This window comes from Sorex araneus, chromosome 5 (genome assembly GCF_027595985.1).
Source record: "Sorex araneus isolate mSorAra2 chromosome 5, mSorAra2.pri, whole genome shotgun sequence".
Taxonomy (NCBI): domain Eukaryota; kingdom Metazoa; phylum Chordata; class Mammalia; order Eulipotyphla; family Soricidae; genus Sorex; species Sorex araneus.
This window is the reverse complement of record NC_073306.1, coordinates 151,533,093-151,550,858: the sequence shown is the minus strand read 5'-3', so window position 1 is coordinate 151,550,858 and position 17,766 is coordinate 151,533,093. Positions and strand designations below refer to the sequence as shown.

The following is a 17,766-nucleotide window of genomic DNA, read 5'->3' as shown; positions in this document are numbered from 1 at the left end:
CGGGAACTCTGTCAAGCAAAACACATCAAAACTTCTAAGGAACAGTGCGGTGATAGTATTTTTAGATTTCTTAGTCGAGGGGATGGTTCTTGCCTAGGAGGTTGTCAGCTTCCCGGAGCTTTCTTGTATCTTTTGGGGCATGCACATTTTACTGGACACCCCACACTGGTAAGCAACTCTGGGTTTGTTCTGATGGTGTGTGTGTGTGTGTGTGTGTGTGTGTGTGTGTGTGTGTGTGTGTGTGTGTGTGTGTGTGATAAAGAATATGTCCTACTCTGAGGAATGAGCAGTTTCTAGTTGAGGAGGCCCTACGTTTGCAGAGAAGAAAATAATTCCAGAGAACAGGTGGACAAGTGGGTCATTAATGTCACATGTGAATTTAGCGTGGAGGGAGACAGTTGGGGGAACTCAGATTGCAAGTCTACCTCGGGTTTGACAGGGGAGGGAAGAGCCTCCGCCCGTGTCAGAGGAGCCATGGATAAGGCCTGTTTTGTTTGGAGGCCAGGGAAGGAAAATGACTGGCTTTGGGGGAGGGGTCTTGTTTGGAGGGAAACATAACTATTTCAGCTGTCTCTTGGTTGCTTAGTATATGCTGGGCATCAGGACCGCAGGGGTAGTACAGCAGGTAGGGTGTTTGCCTTGCACATGGCCAACCCGGGTTCAATTTCCAGCATCCCACAGGGTCCCCCAAGAACCTCCAGGAGTAATTCCTGGGTGCAGAGCCAGGAGTAACCCCTGAGCATCTCCCAAAAGGCAAAGTGTGTGTGTGTGTGTGTGTGTGTGTGTTTGTGTGCGCGCGCACGCGCGCGCTAGGCATCTTAGAATTTTCTGTCTGCTTAAGTGACAGATGTTATCACCTCCTTTTAACAAGGAAGGAAACTCAGGCTGAAGAGGCTGGGTAATTTTACAAGGTCACATGGCATTAGACGTCCCGTCTGGGACTCAGACTCAGGGTCACCCGAGTGACCTCAACACCAGATCATTTTAAGAGTCAAAGTGGAGCACAGCTAACATTTATGCCAGGACAGCAGATAGAAACCCGATCTTTCTGGACAAACCAAGATATTCCTGGCTATCCTGATTTCCAAATTGGCACCTGCATTGATTTCACTTGGAAAGTTATTCACGTGACAGGTATTGCAAAGTAATTAGTAATTTGGATATGATCCTTTTGACCCCCAGCACCATTGGGGTGGCCTTGTTCGTCCCTAGCCACCCAGGGCCTGGGTACCACCATATCCTCAAGGGCCTTTTGACCTTGTAGACCAAGAATTGCTGAGAGTGGCCCCAAGGCCCTGAGCACTGTTTGAGAGGCTCCTTCCCCATAATTAGGGCAAGCTCCAAAAAGGGTTTTGAGTTAATTAACTTAATAGGATGAAATTGAGGTGAAGAGAATGAGATGCCAAGAACTAATTAATAGGTGACTTTATTAGAAACCGATTAATGTGATAAAGATCTGAATTAAATGATAGAGTTTTGAGGGTAGTAAGACTGCCTGTACATTTGTAAGGAAAAATTTTGGACCTACCTAAGACTAGAAAGAATAACATCATGAGTTTCCATAGGTCGATTACCCAGGTTGTCTGGTTTTGTCTCTTTGTTCTGTCTATTCTCTTTAATTATTCACACATACCCACCACCACCACCAGTTTTTATTTCTGGAGTATTTAAAGCAAACCCCAATATAATTTAAATTTACCTTATGCCGAAATGTATTTCTCAAGAATAACTATATTTCTTACTATCTGGCCTTATCAAAATTAGTAAGGATTTTGATTTTTTACTATTCACTCTCATGGTTAAGTGAAATATCCACATTTCCCAAATTGTCTTTTTTATTGATTTCTTTCTTCCCTTGGATGAGAATCCTAACAAGGAAGGAAGAAATAATAAAACAGAGGTCCCCAAGCTTAGCTGGCCTACTGCCCTCTGTTAGGAAAAATATCACCCAGTGCCTCCTAGAAATCTAGTGCCTTCCTGAATAACTGAGCAAACAAAAACCACCCCCCAGCTGCATCCAAGACTCTGCCTTCCTCTCTCACCCTCCCACCGATCATCCCAGTGCCCCCCAGGATACAGTTCTGCCCATATTTGGAAATATTGCTATTAAGCATCGTGACTCCACAAAGATGCAGTTAAACACATTCCCTTAATAGACAAGAAAGTAGGCTAACCGGCTAACTGGTTTATTGGAAGCCGAGTTCGGAAAAGAGAAAAAGTCATTACACAGTCAGATGAGACCTACCTGAGAATATTTTCTCTCCCAGATCTTTTGAATAATTTCAAACCTATAGAAATGTTTTAAGAAGATTCATTCATTGTTATTATGCTGCTGTGCACCTGATACTTTGCCAAGCATCTCCTAAGAATGAGCTACTTTCCTACATACTCACATGGAAGTCCGATGCTCAGAACAACCAACATTTCTTAGAACAATATTTTGGTAAGAAATACCCAGTGGTGCTCAGGGATTACTCTTGACTCTGCACTCAGAGATTATTCCTGGTGGGGCTCAGGCAAGGACCCTACCCACTGAACTCTCCTCCTGGCTTCAACTGTGCCCTCGTTGACTCCTGTCCCTGTGTTCTATCCTTTCACTTATTAAATTCACGTTCTTTTTAAGACACAGATCCAGGGGCTGGAGAGAGAGAGAGCCCAGTGACTGCAAGCTTTGCGTGTGGAAGGCTAGTTTGACACTCATGTACAAAGCCAGGAGTAGCCCCCAAGCACGCTCAGTATGGCCCTAAAGTAAACAAACAAAAGGACGGAGATGAAATATCCCCTTTTCTTTCCTTCCTCCCTGCCTTCCCAGCCTGGCCGGCTGAGAATGAGCCTCCAGCCGCCTCTCCCCGTGTAGCACCCCCACCCCACGGTGTCTCACCTGCCTTTCCAGTAGACTAGGAGCCACTGAACATCATGACTTGCCTCTCTCCATCTCTGACGTAGCACAGAGTTCGTGTCTATGAAATATTGTAGTTTCACCTTATTATTATGTTTCTGAGAAACCTTAGGTTTCCGGAAGGTCAAAGGAATTATGGAATATAGGGGGGCCAATAAAGGGAGAATGAGACTAAGACCCATGTATTTTATCTCTCGTATCTTCTTATCTGCCACCGACAGAAGTTGTGCCCGAATTTATCTTCGATACATAGCTGGAGGTCTACAAGACTTGTAGCTTCTAGACTCAGAGGTCTACTGGAGATCTCTCTCTTCACTAATTACCCTTACAGCGACCACAGTTGCCTCCGCATTCTCCCCCCTCTCACTTCCATTGTCCACCCCTGTCTTCATCTGCGCTGCTGCACGACCACACACTTAGGCGATCATCTTCACGCCTTCCACCATCACCTCCATCAGCCAACTCAACCAGCCACTTCCTCTGTCATTGCCACCATCGCCTCCACGACTACCCCCACCCTCAGTCCCACCACCATCCCCTCTGCTGGCCACCTTCACCACTGCCACCTCCTTCTGGGGCACATGTTTCATTACAGGTGCTGTCTGACATGCTCATCGCTTAGCATGGTTTTCCAAGTTAGGGAATATTTACAGATTAAACAGATTTCAAGTCAGTATTGAAGCCTTCCTGCGTGTCCACTGGTCGCAGGGTTGGGCTGCAGTGCCAGGTCCACACATGCCTGTTTGGTGGAAAGAGCATGGGCTTACCCATAAAAATGACCCCCTGAGGGGCTGGAGCAATAGCACAGTGGGTAGGGCACTTGCCTTGCATGCGGCTGACCCGGGTTCGATTCCCAGAATCGCATATGATCCCCTGAGCACCGCCAGGGGTAATTCCTGAGTGCAGGAGCCAGGAGTAACCCCTGTGCATCACCGGGTGTGATCCAAAAAGCAAAATAAATAAATAAAATGACCGCCTGAGTGTTCCTTGCTCCTTCTTTCGTGAACTGGGGCGGGGGAGGGGGGTCCCGTGCAGCTCACCAAGAACCCTGCTTTCTTACGTGGGAGTGGAAATAGTTCCTCAGGGCTGCAGAGAGTGAACCTGAGGCACAGAGCCTGGAGTTGTCCCCTAACACAATCAGGGAGGACAGCCCCAACCCCCAATAATAGCAATAATGTACACAAAGAAAGTTAGAATCTGAGGCATAGAGGGATAAACTTAGAGACATGGACTGAGCAGGAAAGGTTCTTATTATTCTTAGAGAATTAAGAATTCACTCGACTTGGGGCTGGAGTGATAGCACAGTGGGTAGAGTGTTTGCCTTGCATGCAGCCAACCTGGGTTCGATTCCCAGAATCCCATATGGTCCCCCAAGCATCGCCAGGAGTAATTCCTGATGTATGAGCCAGGAATAACCCCTGAACAACACTGGGTGTGACCAAAAAAAAAAAAAAAAACAGAATTCACTCGACCGATTAATGGTGAAAAAAAAATCTGAGATAATTTTAACAGTAGACTTCCCTTCTTCAACATGATCATGACTGGTTAAATTTAGTGAGTAAGGGGTTAAACTAATGGTTGATCTAATTTAGTTGATTTAATTGAGTTGTTTCAATTTACAGAATTCTAAAAATTCCCCTTTGACTTTCACCCTGACATATAAACATAAATCCTCTCAGCAGCCCTCTTATTATTATTTCTTTATGCTTTTAAGTTCCTGTCTGAAAGTCCTAACATCTGGATTGTCTCTAGGTCTTTTTCTCTCTTGACACTGGGTCATTCCCCCGCCCCCTGCTCCCCATTTTGTTACTGTCTTGTAATTTTTGCTTGAATGATGGACACCACCTGTAAGCCATAGAGAATGGACTGTGCAGTCTTTGGACTTGTCTGCGGACAGTCACTTCTGAGCACAGGGGAATGGATCCTTCCTGTTACAAGTCAAGCTGGGTAGCACCTGTTTGTTGTTTTTACTGAACCTGCAGCACCTGCAGTTTTCAATACCTGCAGCGTGGACAGCGGTTCCCGTGTGCCTAGGATGGGCTCAGCATGCCCCAAGATTCTCCTGAGTGCTCCTGCTCTACTGAGCTTTGTACCAATCCTGCTTCCCCTCGGCCATGGGCTGGGGCCTCCTCCCAGGCTCGTGACCCTTTGCTCGTGGCAGCCGTGCTTGCTAGCAGGGACTCGACCCATTCTTGGTTATCTGGGTCCAGCCTTGGTTGGAGAGAGGGGCAGATCCTGCCCTGTGGCAGTCAAACTGACTCCTTGGTGGTCTTGAGAAGGACATTGCCTGCCCTGGACTCCAAAGGCAGCTGCCTAAGACTGTTTTTCTTTTTTAAAAAAATTTTTTTAACTTAATTTTATTTTTTTATAAAGTTGTTCACAATAATTTATTGCATTCAATATTCCTACACCAATTCCACCACCATTACACCTTCGCACCTGCTTCATTTCAATTTTTTCCAACCACCACCCATGCCTGCCCCAATTGTAGGCGCTAAATAATTTATTTAGTATTGCTTGTCATGAATAATTCGCTTAAAATGATCAAAAAAGGTTCCCTTAGAAGAAAGTGCATGAAGATTGTTGCTGGGGCCATTAAGCCGCTGTAGAAGAGATGACTAACATGTTGTGACAGGTTGGGCCTTGTGTGCTAATATTTTTCTAACTGAGGTCGGCTGCCTTCTACCTCACATCCCATCCAGTGTGGAGTGTGGTGTGCTACTCCCGGTACATCAGTGGTGTAGAGTATGAGATGCCATTCCAGGAATTCTAAAATAATGAATAGGGTGATAGAGCTGGAGCTATATTTTTAAGTGGATGGTGACTTTGGCGTCTGGAGGCATCTCTGCAGCTTGCTGATCTCTTCCGATATTTATTTGTGAGTGTCTGGACCATGGCTGGTTAATGAGCTTATATGGCGCCAGAGGCAGTTCATGGGCGTGACTGCCAGGCTCCCGGAAATACAGGGGCTGGGGGGAGGTCGCCCACCCCCCGACTCTGTGAGAGCCTGCAGATTTCGCTCGCAAAACCCACATACCTGAGCTTTTCAACCCCTTCATTCCTGGTTGAGGCTCATCTGAGTAAGGCTGCTCTTCTTCCTCAGAGCAGAGGGCCTCTGCTGTTGCCCTTCTGTCCCCTGGGGTCAGCGGACCATCCCCCAGTCCTGCTGCCAGAAGAGCTTCCGCCCTTTCCCCGGAGGCAGACACTTGCTTTAGCCAATGCAGTGGAGGCAAGAAAGGGCGAGGGACGGGAGTGGCCTTCATGCTGCTGCACCATCCCTGTGCCATCAGTCCCTCCCCCCCTTCAGTCCCTCCCAGAGGCACTGAGGGAAGACACGCAAGCCCCATCTCTGGACCTTCCAGGTGTTGTCACGGTCACACCAGCCCCCCTAGGGTCATCCTCTGCGTATGGGTGGCTCCTCCTTCTCTGCTTCCAGTGCTCCTTCTCTCCTGGGATGGATGCTTTTGCTGCCTCCGCTCTCGGGGCAGGTCCTAGCGAAGCTGTGATGCTCAGTGTAATCTGCTTGCTCTCCTCCCTCAAGGTCTGTTCCCCACCCACGAGCCTTAGCGCCGGGTGAGTCTCCAGACAGCGATTTCCTCAGTGACACAACTTTCATAATTTCTGGTTTGGGTTACATGCAAGTGACAAGAATGCTTACTGCAAATGCAATGTTGGAGGTTTTCCATTTAAAAAAAAAAAACACCCAAACTGATGTTTCTCTCTAAGATTTTATGGTTGGCTCTCCAAACCTTGGATCCAACCGCTCTTTTCCTTTCTTTCCTTTAATTTTTTCTTCTTTCATTTATTTTTATTTTTTGACAGTGCTGCGGGTTTAAGCCCAGAACAGAAAGATGCAAAGCAAGTGCTCTCACCCAGCTACGTTGCCCAGTCTATTTATTCCTTTTACGTAACTCCACTTTGCTGCATTTTTACCAACATTCCACTTAGAGTTTATGTAAACAGCAGCACTTGATGCTTGTAGTCATGCTTTATCTGTTTACATGAAATTTAATTAACTTTGCAATTGAATCAACAAGTACAAGCAAAATGCATCATGTGTCCTGGAGACAAACACAAAAGATTCTTGGGTAGCATGATGGTCAGCTGGCATCCGCAGACTGTGGAACACACAATGGCAAAAACAAAAAACAAAAAAAGGATTCTGGTGCATTATCAACCTAGCACTGTCAGAGTATATTTTGCATGAACCAGACATTTGTTGGGACCAACTGGACTCTTCAAGATCTTGAATATTTCATAATTTCTTTTCCAGTGGTTACTTTCATTTTCCAGACACCCCTGAAAGTTTTGCAGATTTCAGCTTCCTTTCTTTTCAGGTTTTGGCAGATGCCCAAGACTGCCTGCTCTAATACTATAAACATGGCTTCAGTCATCCATCTGCTACCAGAGAAGGTGGAATCAGATTGATACTTACAGGAACTGGAAGTGTTGACTATTAGGAGCTGTGTTTTCCTGGTGGGCAGTCAGGGGAGGGGTGGGAGTTCGCCCATGAAAGTATTTTGCTTTAAAACCTTTTCTTATTCCTTAAAAAAAAATTCAGCTGTGCTTGTTATTAGGAAAATTCAGGGATAACGAGAGAATGTCCTGTATCGCAGAAGCGAGAGGCCCATTTTAGTGAGGATGGGGAGTGGACGCGGCCATTCCCGCCACAGACGCTGCTGATGGGAATGCAGAGTGGTCCAGCCTCTGTGGATTCTGTGTGGAAGCTTGTTGGGATGCTAGGAAAGGACTTACTGGAGGTTCCAGACACTCATTCCACTCCTACGTATCTGTCTGACCCCTGAACAAACACTGAATTAAGCAAGATTAATTGAGTAACTCCTTTGTTCATCCTGCACTATTTACAGTCGCCAAGGTCTGGAAGCACCCTGGCTGGCCGACAACAGAGGGGTGGATACAGGCTTGTGAAATACACAGACACAGACACACACGCACACAGACACACACACACACACACAGTGGAATACGACTCAGCCAGGAGGAGGGATGAAATCCAGCAACATGCTGCTGCTCTGCCTGGAACTGGACGGGCCCGTGCTTGGTCCACGGTCAGCGGGAGAAGGACGGCGCTGGGTGACTCACTCATAAGCAGGAGACAGAGAAGCAAGATGGAGGAACAGCTGGAGCCCCCCTCAGACCGACCCCTAAGTCCCGGGGCAGGGTGGGGAGGAGCCCGCTGGTACTGGGCAGGATGTTGTCCCGGGGTGACGCTCACGCCGGTGGTGGGTGCCAGGACGGCTGAAGCGGGCCTGCGCTGGCTCCCGCGCCAAGTTCCCGGGGACTCCAGGGCCCCACTCGCTAGTCATGGTGCACTCCCCCAAATCACTTTCTTGGGGGCTCACAGCGCACACGGGAAACTGTGAGCTCGGGAGTTTACGGGTCACATTGCTTCTGAGGTTGGAGGACACACGCCCGGGTCGCAGGCGGCTGGGTGACAGGCACCGGTGAGCCCGGAGCCCCTCTCGGAAGACACACGCCTGCAGCCTCGCAAGGCCTGAAGGAACTGAGTTCTGTCGTTATCCTCGGGAACGCGTGCACACGGCCTGTGTGCTTGCGTCTTAGCTCAGTGCCCAGCGGAGGAGGCCCGCCTTTCAGGGGATGGCCTCGGCTGCCAGTCGGGGTCAGGTGTCCGCCGCTACGGCTCGTCCCCAGCTCTCACGGGGTCCCAGCGAGGTCCCGTGTGCAGCCCCTGCTTCCACGGGCACTCAAGCGCCTGGACTGTTTCTCTCGGCCGGTCCCGTGATCAAACGCTAACCCGACTGGGCCATGTGGTCCTAGGGACCCGGTCAGGGACCCGCACCTGTAATTTCTGTGTCACTTTCCTGGGCCCTTCTCTCCTTTCCTTCTAGACTAGCCAAGAGTTTGTAGATTTTACTTATTTATTTATTCATTAATTTTTAGTTTGGGGGCCACACCCAGCAGTGTGCCTTATGCCTGACTTTTGGCTTACCCCCAACTCCTGGTGGGCTTGGAGGACTACATGGGGTGTCGGGGATTGAACCCAGGTCAGGCTTGTGCAAGACGAACCTTCTACCTGCGGCACTCGGACCCTGATTTTACTTATTCTTTTTAAAAAGAGCTCTTGGTTTTACTGATCTTTTGTATGTGTTTGTTTACTTCTATATCACTGATTTCCATTGTAGTTTAAAAAAAAATTATTTCCCTCCTTCTACTTACTCTGTAATTCCTTTTGTTGTTCTTTCTGTAGTTTCTCAGGCTGTGTAGTGAGGTTATTTGGGTCTCCCTTTGTTTCCCGATGAACACTCTCATTGCTATGAACAATAGCTGAGGTTATTATCTCATTGCTATGGAATATTGTTCATGGTTAATAGTTCATTACTATGAACAATTGAGAATAGCTTTTGCTAAGTCCCTGCGTTCTGGTGACATGGGTCTTTGTTCTCATTTGTGCCCAGGAATCTAAAAAATCTTTTATTTTTTTAAATTGTATCTTTTTATTTCTTCCTTAATTTTCTCTTTGACCCAATGATTGTTCAATATTGTGTTGTTTAGTTTCCAAGCACTGGAGTTTTCCCTCACTGTTTATTTGGAGTCTGTGGAATCCCAGCCTCTTCTAGGCTATGATTTGCCTGTAAGATTGTTTCCCAGGCTCCAAAATTTGAGCTTATGTTTGCCATGACAGTTCAGATGTATCATTTGTGAGCATTATAAATTTGGTTTATTTTTCTGATCTATTGGGCCATACTCTGCCTTTTAATTGATGAGTTGAAGCTATTAATGATGAGATTGTTAAAACATAGGCATTTTTGCCATGTTTTTAAGTGCCTTCTGAGTGCCTGAGAAGTTTGCTTTTGCTTCTTTGGTCTCCTTTTGTATTCTTCCCCTGTGCTTAGATATTTATCTTTTATGTCAGATTCCTCCCAGTGACTCTTTGAAGTATGTTTGCCTTGAGATTACCATGTCATTTCATTTTTTTTTTGGTCTTTTTTTTTTTTGGAGGTGGGAAACACATCGGCAGTTCTCAGGGATTATTGACCACTGAGAGTCACATTCCTAGTGGGATCGAGCCTGGACTGGAGAGACAGCCGAGGGGGCCGGAGCAAATGCTTTGCATGCAGGGGGCCCTGGTTCCATCTCTGACACAGCACGGTCCCCCAGGCACAGCCAGGAGTGACCTCTGATCACTGAGGCAGGACTAGCCCGTGAAACTCCTGGGTGTCGCCAAGATAAGACCACCAGCAGCCGCAGCCCACGCAGAGTTTCTGGGGCTGCGTCTGTGTGGCCGCTGACTCCTGCTGAGCTTTGCACGGCAAGTGCCACAGTGCAGCGCTGTGATCATAGTCCCGGGGGCCTCACCTTGAAGTTAGCATCACGGCCCGTGAATGTGGGCACCAGGCACCATAGAGCAGATTTTATTCATCTCTGGAGCCAATTTCCTCTCTGTGTGGATTCTGGCACCCGCGTTTGACCAGACGCAGTGTCGTGGAGGAGGCAGCTTATGTCCCTGTCCCGGGCATTTGTCTGCCCACCTGTTCAGCTCTGAGTGTTGCAGCTTTTGTCCTTGCCCTGGCTGTAGATGGGTGCTGTTGGCACTGCCTTTAGGCCCTCCCAGGCCCAGGTCTAGCCTTGCACTCAGGCTTTGAGAGGGTGGAGATTCATAAGACAGCAGCCAAGATTTTCCGCTTGCTACTTCTGCTCCCCTGCGACCCCAATTCCTGGCTGTGCCAGGCCTTCACCTCAGCCGCCCTGGCGCCCTGGCCCTCACGCTCAGACTCCGTCCACCCTCCCTGTGGGCCTCCTGCTGCCGTCTGCTGGTGATCCCTTGCACGTCCTGTGCGGGTCCGAGCCTGTGCATTCTCGTGCGGTCTTCTGCTTTGGGGGTCCAGAGTGATCTCCCCAGGTACCATCCTCTGCCACCTTAGTCCCAGGTCTCCAGCCCGCCCTGTAGTCTTTTAGCTAGAACTCTGCCGGCTTGGCTCCTCCTGGCCGCAAGGGGACTGGGGGCTGAGGCGGAAGGCCAGGGAAGACGGCGCTGGTGGGAGCTGAGGGGCGGGAGAGGCCGGCAGCAGACTGCCTGGCCTGGCGGGCACAGGATGGAGCAGACACATGCTGTGCCTGAACACTGGACTTTGGGCAGAATGCCACCTGCAGTGTGTGTGTGTGTGTGTGTGTGTGTGTGTGTGTGTGTGTGTGTGGTGGGGATGGGAGGGAGGGAGGGAGGGAGGGAGGGAGGGAGGGAGGGAGGGAAGGAGGGAGGGAGGGAAAACATACAGTAGGCTGGGTGCTTGCTTTGCATATGTTGACCTGGGATCAATCCCAGTCCCCATGCTCAGCCAGGAGTGATCTCCGAGCACTGAGCCAGGAGCACAGCAGGAGAAAAGAAGAAGAAGAGGAGATGAGAGGGCAACAGAGGGAAGAGGATGGTGGGGGAGGAGAGGGAGGAGAGGGAAAAGGGAAAGAAGAAAAGAGAAAGAGGAGAGAGAGAAGACAGAGAGGAGAGAGAGAGGAGAGATAGAAGAGAGAGGAGAGAGAAGAGAGAGGAAGAGGAGAGAGAGGAGAGAGGTGAGAGAGAGGAGAGAGAGAGGAAGACGAGAGAGGAGAGAGAGGTCACTTGCTTTTCACACCCTGTGTACTGCCCACACCTGTTTAAAGTTAATACCTCGGATTGTGTGCATGTGGTTTTCTGGACTTCTCAGATATTCAGATGCCATTGGGGACATTGTATATATATATGCATATATATATATATAATTTCATCAAGAACTGCATTTCAGGGGCTGAAGTGATAGTGTGATAGTACACTGGGGAGGGAATTTTCCTTTCATGCAGCTGACCCAGGTTCTATTCCCAGCATCCCATATGGTTCCCTGAGCACCTCCAAGAGTAATTCCTGAGTGCAAAGCCAGGAGTAACCCCTGTGCATTGCTGGGTGTGACCCAAAAAGGAAAAAAAACCAAAACAACTAAACTGCATTTTAGTAATACTGTTTTTACATATATTAGAATGATTTGTAACATATTAAATGTTTTTATACCAAGTATAAAATCTCCTTATTGAAACTCTTTTTAATATAGTTTAGTGCCCTGGGGGTATTCGGTGTCCCACAATGACAGGAACGTAGTAAGTGTTCAGTGGTGCCAGATAGAATAAGAGCTCTAGCCAGGTGAGGACTGTCAAATAGATGTTCTCAGCAAAATCTTTCCAAGAGTGCTCAGCTTGTTAGCAATATGATACGTTAACTGCCAAAACAAGAGTTTTAAGCTTCTCTGTCCAAGGCTGGGGAATGTCTCAGAGGGCTGGAGGTCACGCTTTGCATGCAGGAAGCCTGGTTTGATCCCTGCCCAACTGCGTCCCCTGGCACAGAGCCAGGAGGAGTCCTTGAGAAACACAGGGTGTGGCTCGAAGACTGGAAAGATGGTTTTAATTAAATGTGCAGGTCTTAAGTAGAAGAAAGTAAATGTATATGTGTGTACACACACACACACACACACACACACACACACACACACACACACACACTCACACACATTGGGAACCAGAATCCAGAATTCCAGGGCCGGGAGATAAAATGCTGCCCTGGAGTGCTCCTAGATGAATTTCCCCCATAGAAAACCTTTTTACATTTACGTTTTTCCCAATAAACTAATGCCCTCAGGAATATAAATCCTGGAGAGATCACAGGTTGTATGCATATATGTATACATTATGTAATCGAACATTCCAAGAGTAGAATTTTGCTCTTCCCAGCTCTGGCCCAGACTGCATCTGTATTGAGAGAAATGAAGATAAATATCTTAGTCAGCGGTGTTTGAACATAATCTGGAAACAGGGTCCCAGAGCCTGCGGCCAGCACAGGCTCCCAGAAGCCGTGAGCCTCCCCGCGACAGCAGCCAGACACAGTAACTGCAAATGCAGACACAAAGGACGTCCTGCTGTGTGTGTGTGTGTGTGTGTGTGTGTGTGTGTGTAAAAGGGAGAGAGAGACAGAGACAGACAGAGACAGAGGGAGCCCCGGCTTGCACGTCCTCTGAGATGGGCACAACAGCATCAGAGTTCTCAGTCGAGACAAAACCTCTTCCTGTGAGTTTCCCGATGAGGATGAGCAGCAGAATGTCCCTCCTCGAGCCCCGGGCTGTGCTCCGCAGGCCTTTCTGACGCCCGCTTGTGCCCTGATGAAGAGTTGTCTCGCACAGCTACGCAGGGTGCCTGAGGGGAAACGGCTGCTGTGGCCCAGAGTGGGGAGGTGCCCCTGCTGTCGTCCGTATGAGGTGGCTCTCCCGCTGTTGCCAGCTCTGTGCTCTTGAGTCTGCCCTGTGGTGCCCAGGAGACCCGCGTGCTGGGAACCCTTGTGCTCTCTCCAACCTTGAACGAAGATGTTTGTTTGCTTGTTTGAGAGGGTCCACACCTGACAGTGCTCATGCGTAGCTCCCAGTCTTGCTGGGGGGACCGTGTGGTGCCAGGGACTGAAGATGGGTCTCCCACTCAAGGAGGTCTCTGACCACTGAGCTATCTCTCTGGCCTCAGTGCCGGGATTTGCCTCAGGGTGCTGTTGTTTCAGTTCCTTCTCTCACGCATAAACACCACCGAAAGACAACTGCTCACTTGAGATTTGCACAGAACAATGACCCACCAGGAATATCTGTAAGCGTAATTGGCTCCCTCCCGCCCCCACGAGGTCATGGCAGTGGTGAATATAATGATTTGAGGAGGGTGTGATTGTTGTGACTCTCTCCAGCCTTCGCCACCATTGCTCTGCACTGTTGGTCCAGTTTTAACAGAACTGTCCCCCCAGCCTGAGGCGGAGTCCACTCCAACACCCTCAAAGGATGTCTGAAATTAGTGTCCTATCGAGCCCAGGAGTTTGTTTTTCTCTCTGCGTACAGGCATATGACAAAACGTAATTGGCAGGTTAGGGGCAGTAAGAGAGCTCCACAGACGAGGCTGTCCACAGCTGCTAGCTGCTTACCCGGACTCTTTACCTGGGGGGGTAGCGGGCCTGAATTCTCCCCCCATCGCACTCTGATGCACATCAGGACACAGTGGCAACATGAATGACACCTCTGTTATTCAACACACTTAAACAAATTGAGGGGTTTCAGTCTTTGAAAATAAAAAATCTCCAGTGAAATCTCAAACAGAATCCTAATCTCCCAACCAGACCAATAAAACAGTTGCATGACTCGGGGCCTTAGAGATGGCACAGTGGGTAGGTCTGGCTAATCCAGGACTCTTGCTCTGCATGTGGCTGCTCCACATTCCATCCTGGCACCATGTACACTCCCCCCAGCCCTGCCAAGAGTGATCCCTGGGCACAGGGCCAGGAGTAAGCCCTGTGCACAGGTGGGTGTAACTGCTCCTTAAAAAACCAAACTTGGGGCTAGAGCAATAGCACAGCGGGTAGGGTGTTTGCCTTGCATGAGGCCGACCCAGGTTCGATTCCCAGCATCCCATATGGTCCCCCGAGCACCGCCAGGAGTAATTCCTGAGTGCAGAGCCAGGAGTAACCCCTGTGCATCGTTGGGTGTGACCCAAAAATCAAAAAAAAAAATCATCATCATCATTATCATCATCATCCCATTGATCGTTGAATTTCTTGAGCAGTCTCAGTAACTTCTCCATCCGTCCTAGCCCTGAGATTCTAGACTCCACCCTTTACTCATCCCTCCAATGATACCTCATTGGAGGCTCTTTCAGGGTCAGGGGAATGAGACCCAGCCTTGTAGCTGGTCTTGGCATATGAATATGCCACGGGGAGTTTGCAAGGCTCTCCCATGTGGGCAGGAAACTCTCCATATCTTGCCAGGTTCTCCCAGAGGGATCTTGGTTTTAAGTCTCTGGATGTTGGCCACTGGTAGGGTTACACGGCGGCGCCAGAGACTGTCCCCGGGTGTGACCACCTAGTTACAGGAAAATGGGAAATCTGGGCGGAGGAGGCCCAGTCCTGATCCCAGCAGGCTTGGAGGTCTCAGTCCTGGGTCCCACACACCTGGGTTCCTCTGCCGGTACCTTCATGCATGAGGCTCATCCGAACATGTGGAGAGTGGCCTTGAGCATGGCCGTGGCTGGGCTCTGGAGGTCTTTGGCTGCGGGAGTGCTGCTCAAGGTGGGAAACTGAAGCCCACCCTCTCTGAGGGGCCCCGGGAAAGACAGCCAGGCGTGCAGGCAAGAGACAAACCCCCAAACCACTTATCGTAAAAGATATTTGAGGGAGCCTCATTTCCATTACTCGCCTCCTTAAGGAATAAGAATACCTCGGCCAAAGAGACAGCACGGCAGACAGGGTGCAGGCCTTCCATACGGCTGACCCCCATTCCGTCCCCAACATCCCACACGGTCCCTCCAGCCTACTAAGGATGATCTCTGAGCACAGAGCCAGGAGTAGGCCCTGAGCACAGGGCCAGGAGTAAGCCCTGAGCACAGAGCTGGGTGTGGCTCAAGCCACCCCCCGACAAAGAAATGAGTAAAATTGCAAGAATACTCTACAGAAGAATAGTGATTGGTGAGCATATGTGGACCTTTATTTCTAAATTTGCATTTTGTATTTTTACCGAAAACAATTTTGCTAATGCTTTTTTTTTCTCTTCCTAGATATTTTACGAGAAGTTTATCGGAACAAGTTTGAATTCAGATCTAGTCATGACTCGGTAATTTTTACTGACATATTTGTTTTAAAAAATGATGAGAAAAAATTGGGGCTGACTTGAAAGTAAATCTTTGAACGGTTATTTAATCTATGAATTTAGTAATCTTTCTTTTGCACTAACAGCTGTTATGGAATAGTGAAACTCTTTGTAAATCACATTTGAACTACAGAAGAAATTTCAAAAGTGGTATTTGAAAGTATGTTATTTTAAAAGGAGGTGTTTTTTTTGGGTTTTTTGTTTTTGCTTTTTTGGGTCACACCTGGTGATGAACAGGGGTTACTCCTGGCTCTGCACTCAGGAATTATCCCTGGCGGTGCTTAGGGAACCATATGGATGCTGGGAATTGAACCCGGGTCAGCCACGTACAAGGCAAATGCCCTGCCCGAACGGCTATCGCTCCAGCCCCCAAAAAGGAGTTTTCTTAAAGGATGTAGTATGTTTTTTTTGTTGTTTTGTTTTTTTTTTAGCTAAGAGAAGGGAACTCTCCAAGCAGAGGGATTTGAATAACCCTCAGGCTAGAGAAATGTCTTGGTTTTTAAAGAGAACTAGTGACATTACTTGGTTTTTAGAGAGAGTTTGTTCAGAGCAGCTTGGTATTACTCGATGTGAGCACTTGATGAAACTGCAATGGGGCCAGAGAATAGTCCAGCAGGTAGATCGCTTGCTTGCATGCAACTGAGCCTCCAGAAGAAAGAAAAAAAAAATAGAGAAAGGAAGGGCGGGAGGGAAGGAAAAGAGGAAAAGAGATTTATGGGCAACGTGCAGAAGAACGTAGGAAAAGAAAGAATCAGTGAGCCGGAGTGACGGTACAGTGCGTAGGGCGCGTGCCTTCGTACGGCCCTGCCTACCACTGGAGATGCCCGCCCCAAACAGACACCCAAGAAAGAAGAGCTAGTGACAGGCAGCTTCCAGGAGGAGAGGACCTCTGGGCATGCTGGGACAAGGCTGAGCAGGGTTGGATGGAGGAGGCTCTGGCAGAGAGACAAATCCCCGAGCAGAGCCGGGGGCAGGCAGGGAAGGGAGGGAGGCTGAGCAGCGCCTGGTCAGAGGGCAGCATCCAGGAGCCGGCAGGGCCACTGCGCGTCTCTGCCTCCCAGGCTGCTGATGCTCGCCCTGGTCCCTCTCAGGAGGGAGGGTCGCCCTGAGACAGCTGGGGGCGCCGAGTGCCGGGAGAGCGGAACTTCCCTTGATGTGTTTGTCAGGTTCCTGGTCCCTCAGGGTCGGGGGCCCAGGCCCAGTTCTGTCCTACCCTGAAAGCGTTTATCAAGACAGTGAGAAAAGCACCTTTGTGCATCCGAGTGATGGTGCCCGTTGGTGCGAGGACGGTGCGCGGGGTCCGGGGAGCACCGTGGGAGATGGCCTCAGGGCACTGGGCGCCCAGTAACCACGTGGTCTCTGTTTGCCAGGAAGTGACCCTCAAGAGGAACGGGAGCGTGACAGCCAAAGCAGACAGCCTTCTGCGGGGGCCACGCATGGGGACACACCCCGTCTACCCCTGGGGGGACGATGGTGTTTGGGGTCTTTAGGACTCTGAGAAGCGACCGTCCCCACTGGCCACACTGAGCAGAGCAAGAAGACTGCCGCTGCTATATTGATAATAAAATTAGCCCAGTGAGGCCAGAGAGGAAGTGTTCGGGTGAAGGTGCTTGTTTGGGGCTGGGGAGATAGTACAGCAGGCAGGGCCTTGCCTTGCATCTGGCCGGACCAGGTTCGACCCTCGCATCCCGAATGGTTCCCCAGGCACTGCCAGGAGTGATTCCTGAGTGCAGAGCTGGGAGTAGCCCCGAGCCTCACCAGGTGTGGCCATCCCCACTCCCGGCCCAAATGAGAAAAGAAAACTTAAGAAAATGTATGCCAAAAACAGTAACAACAAGTCTCGCAATGGAGACGTTACTGTGCCTGCTCGAGCGAGCAAATTGATGAACAACAGGGCGACAGTGCTACAGTGCTACCTGCAAACATGCTTTTTAAAGTGCTTATCTTACGCGGCCAATCCTGGTTTGACCCTTGGCACTGCACGGTCCCCTGAGTACCACTGGGAGTGATCCCTGAGCACCACCGCGTGTGATCCAAATGTCCCGACATGAGCAAGTCACCTGCCCCGTGGTCTGCAGTCCAGCCAGCTCTGCGCTCGCCTGGCCCTCAGCGGCCTGGGGCTGGGACCTGGACTCGGCCGCCGCCTGCACGGGAGATTCCATCGCCAAGTCCTTGCCGCTGTTTTCCTGTTGGATTTGGGGCTCC

General features: G+C 49.5%; 1 protein-coding gene across 6 annotated transcripts in view; it reads left to right on the top strand.

The window, feature by feature from the left end:
- Window positions 1-17,766, top strand: part of PROM1 (prominin 1) — a 116,172-nt gene that overhangs the window by 28,498 nt on the left and 69,908 nt on the right. For all 6 annotated transcript variants that reach the window (XM_055140692.1, XM_055140698.1, XM_055140694.1 and 3 more), the window contains exon 3: window positions 15,470-15,525. In XM_055140692.1, coding sequence (XP_054996667.1) covers window positions 15,470-15,525 — 56 coding nt within the window. The remainder of the gene's footprint in view (window positions 1-15,469; window positions 15,526-17,766) is intronic.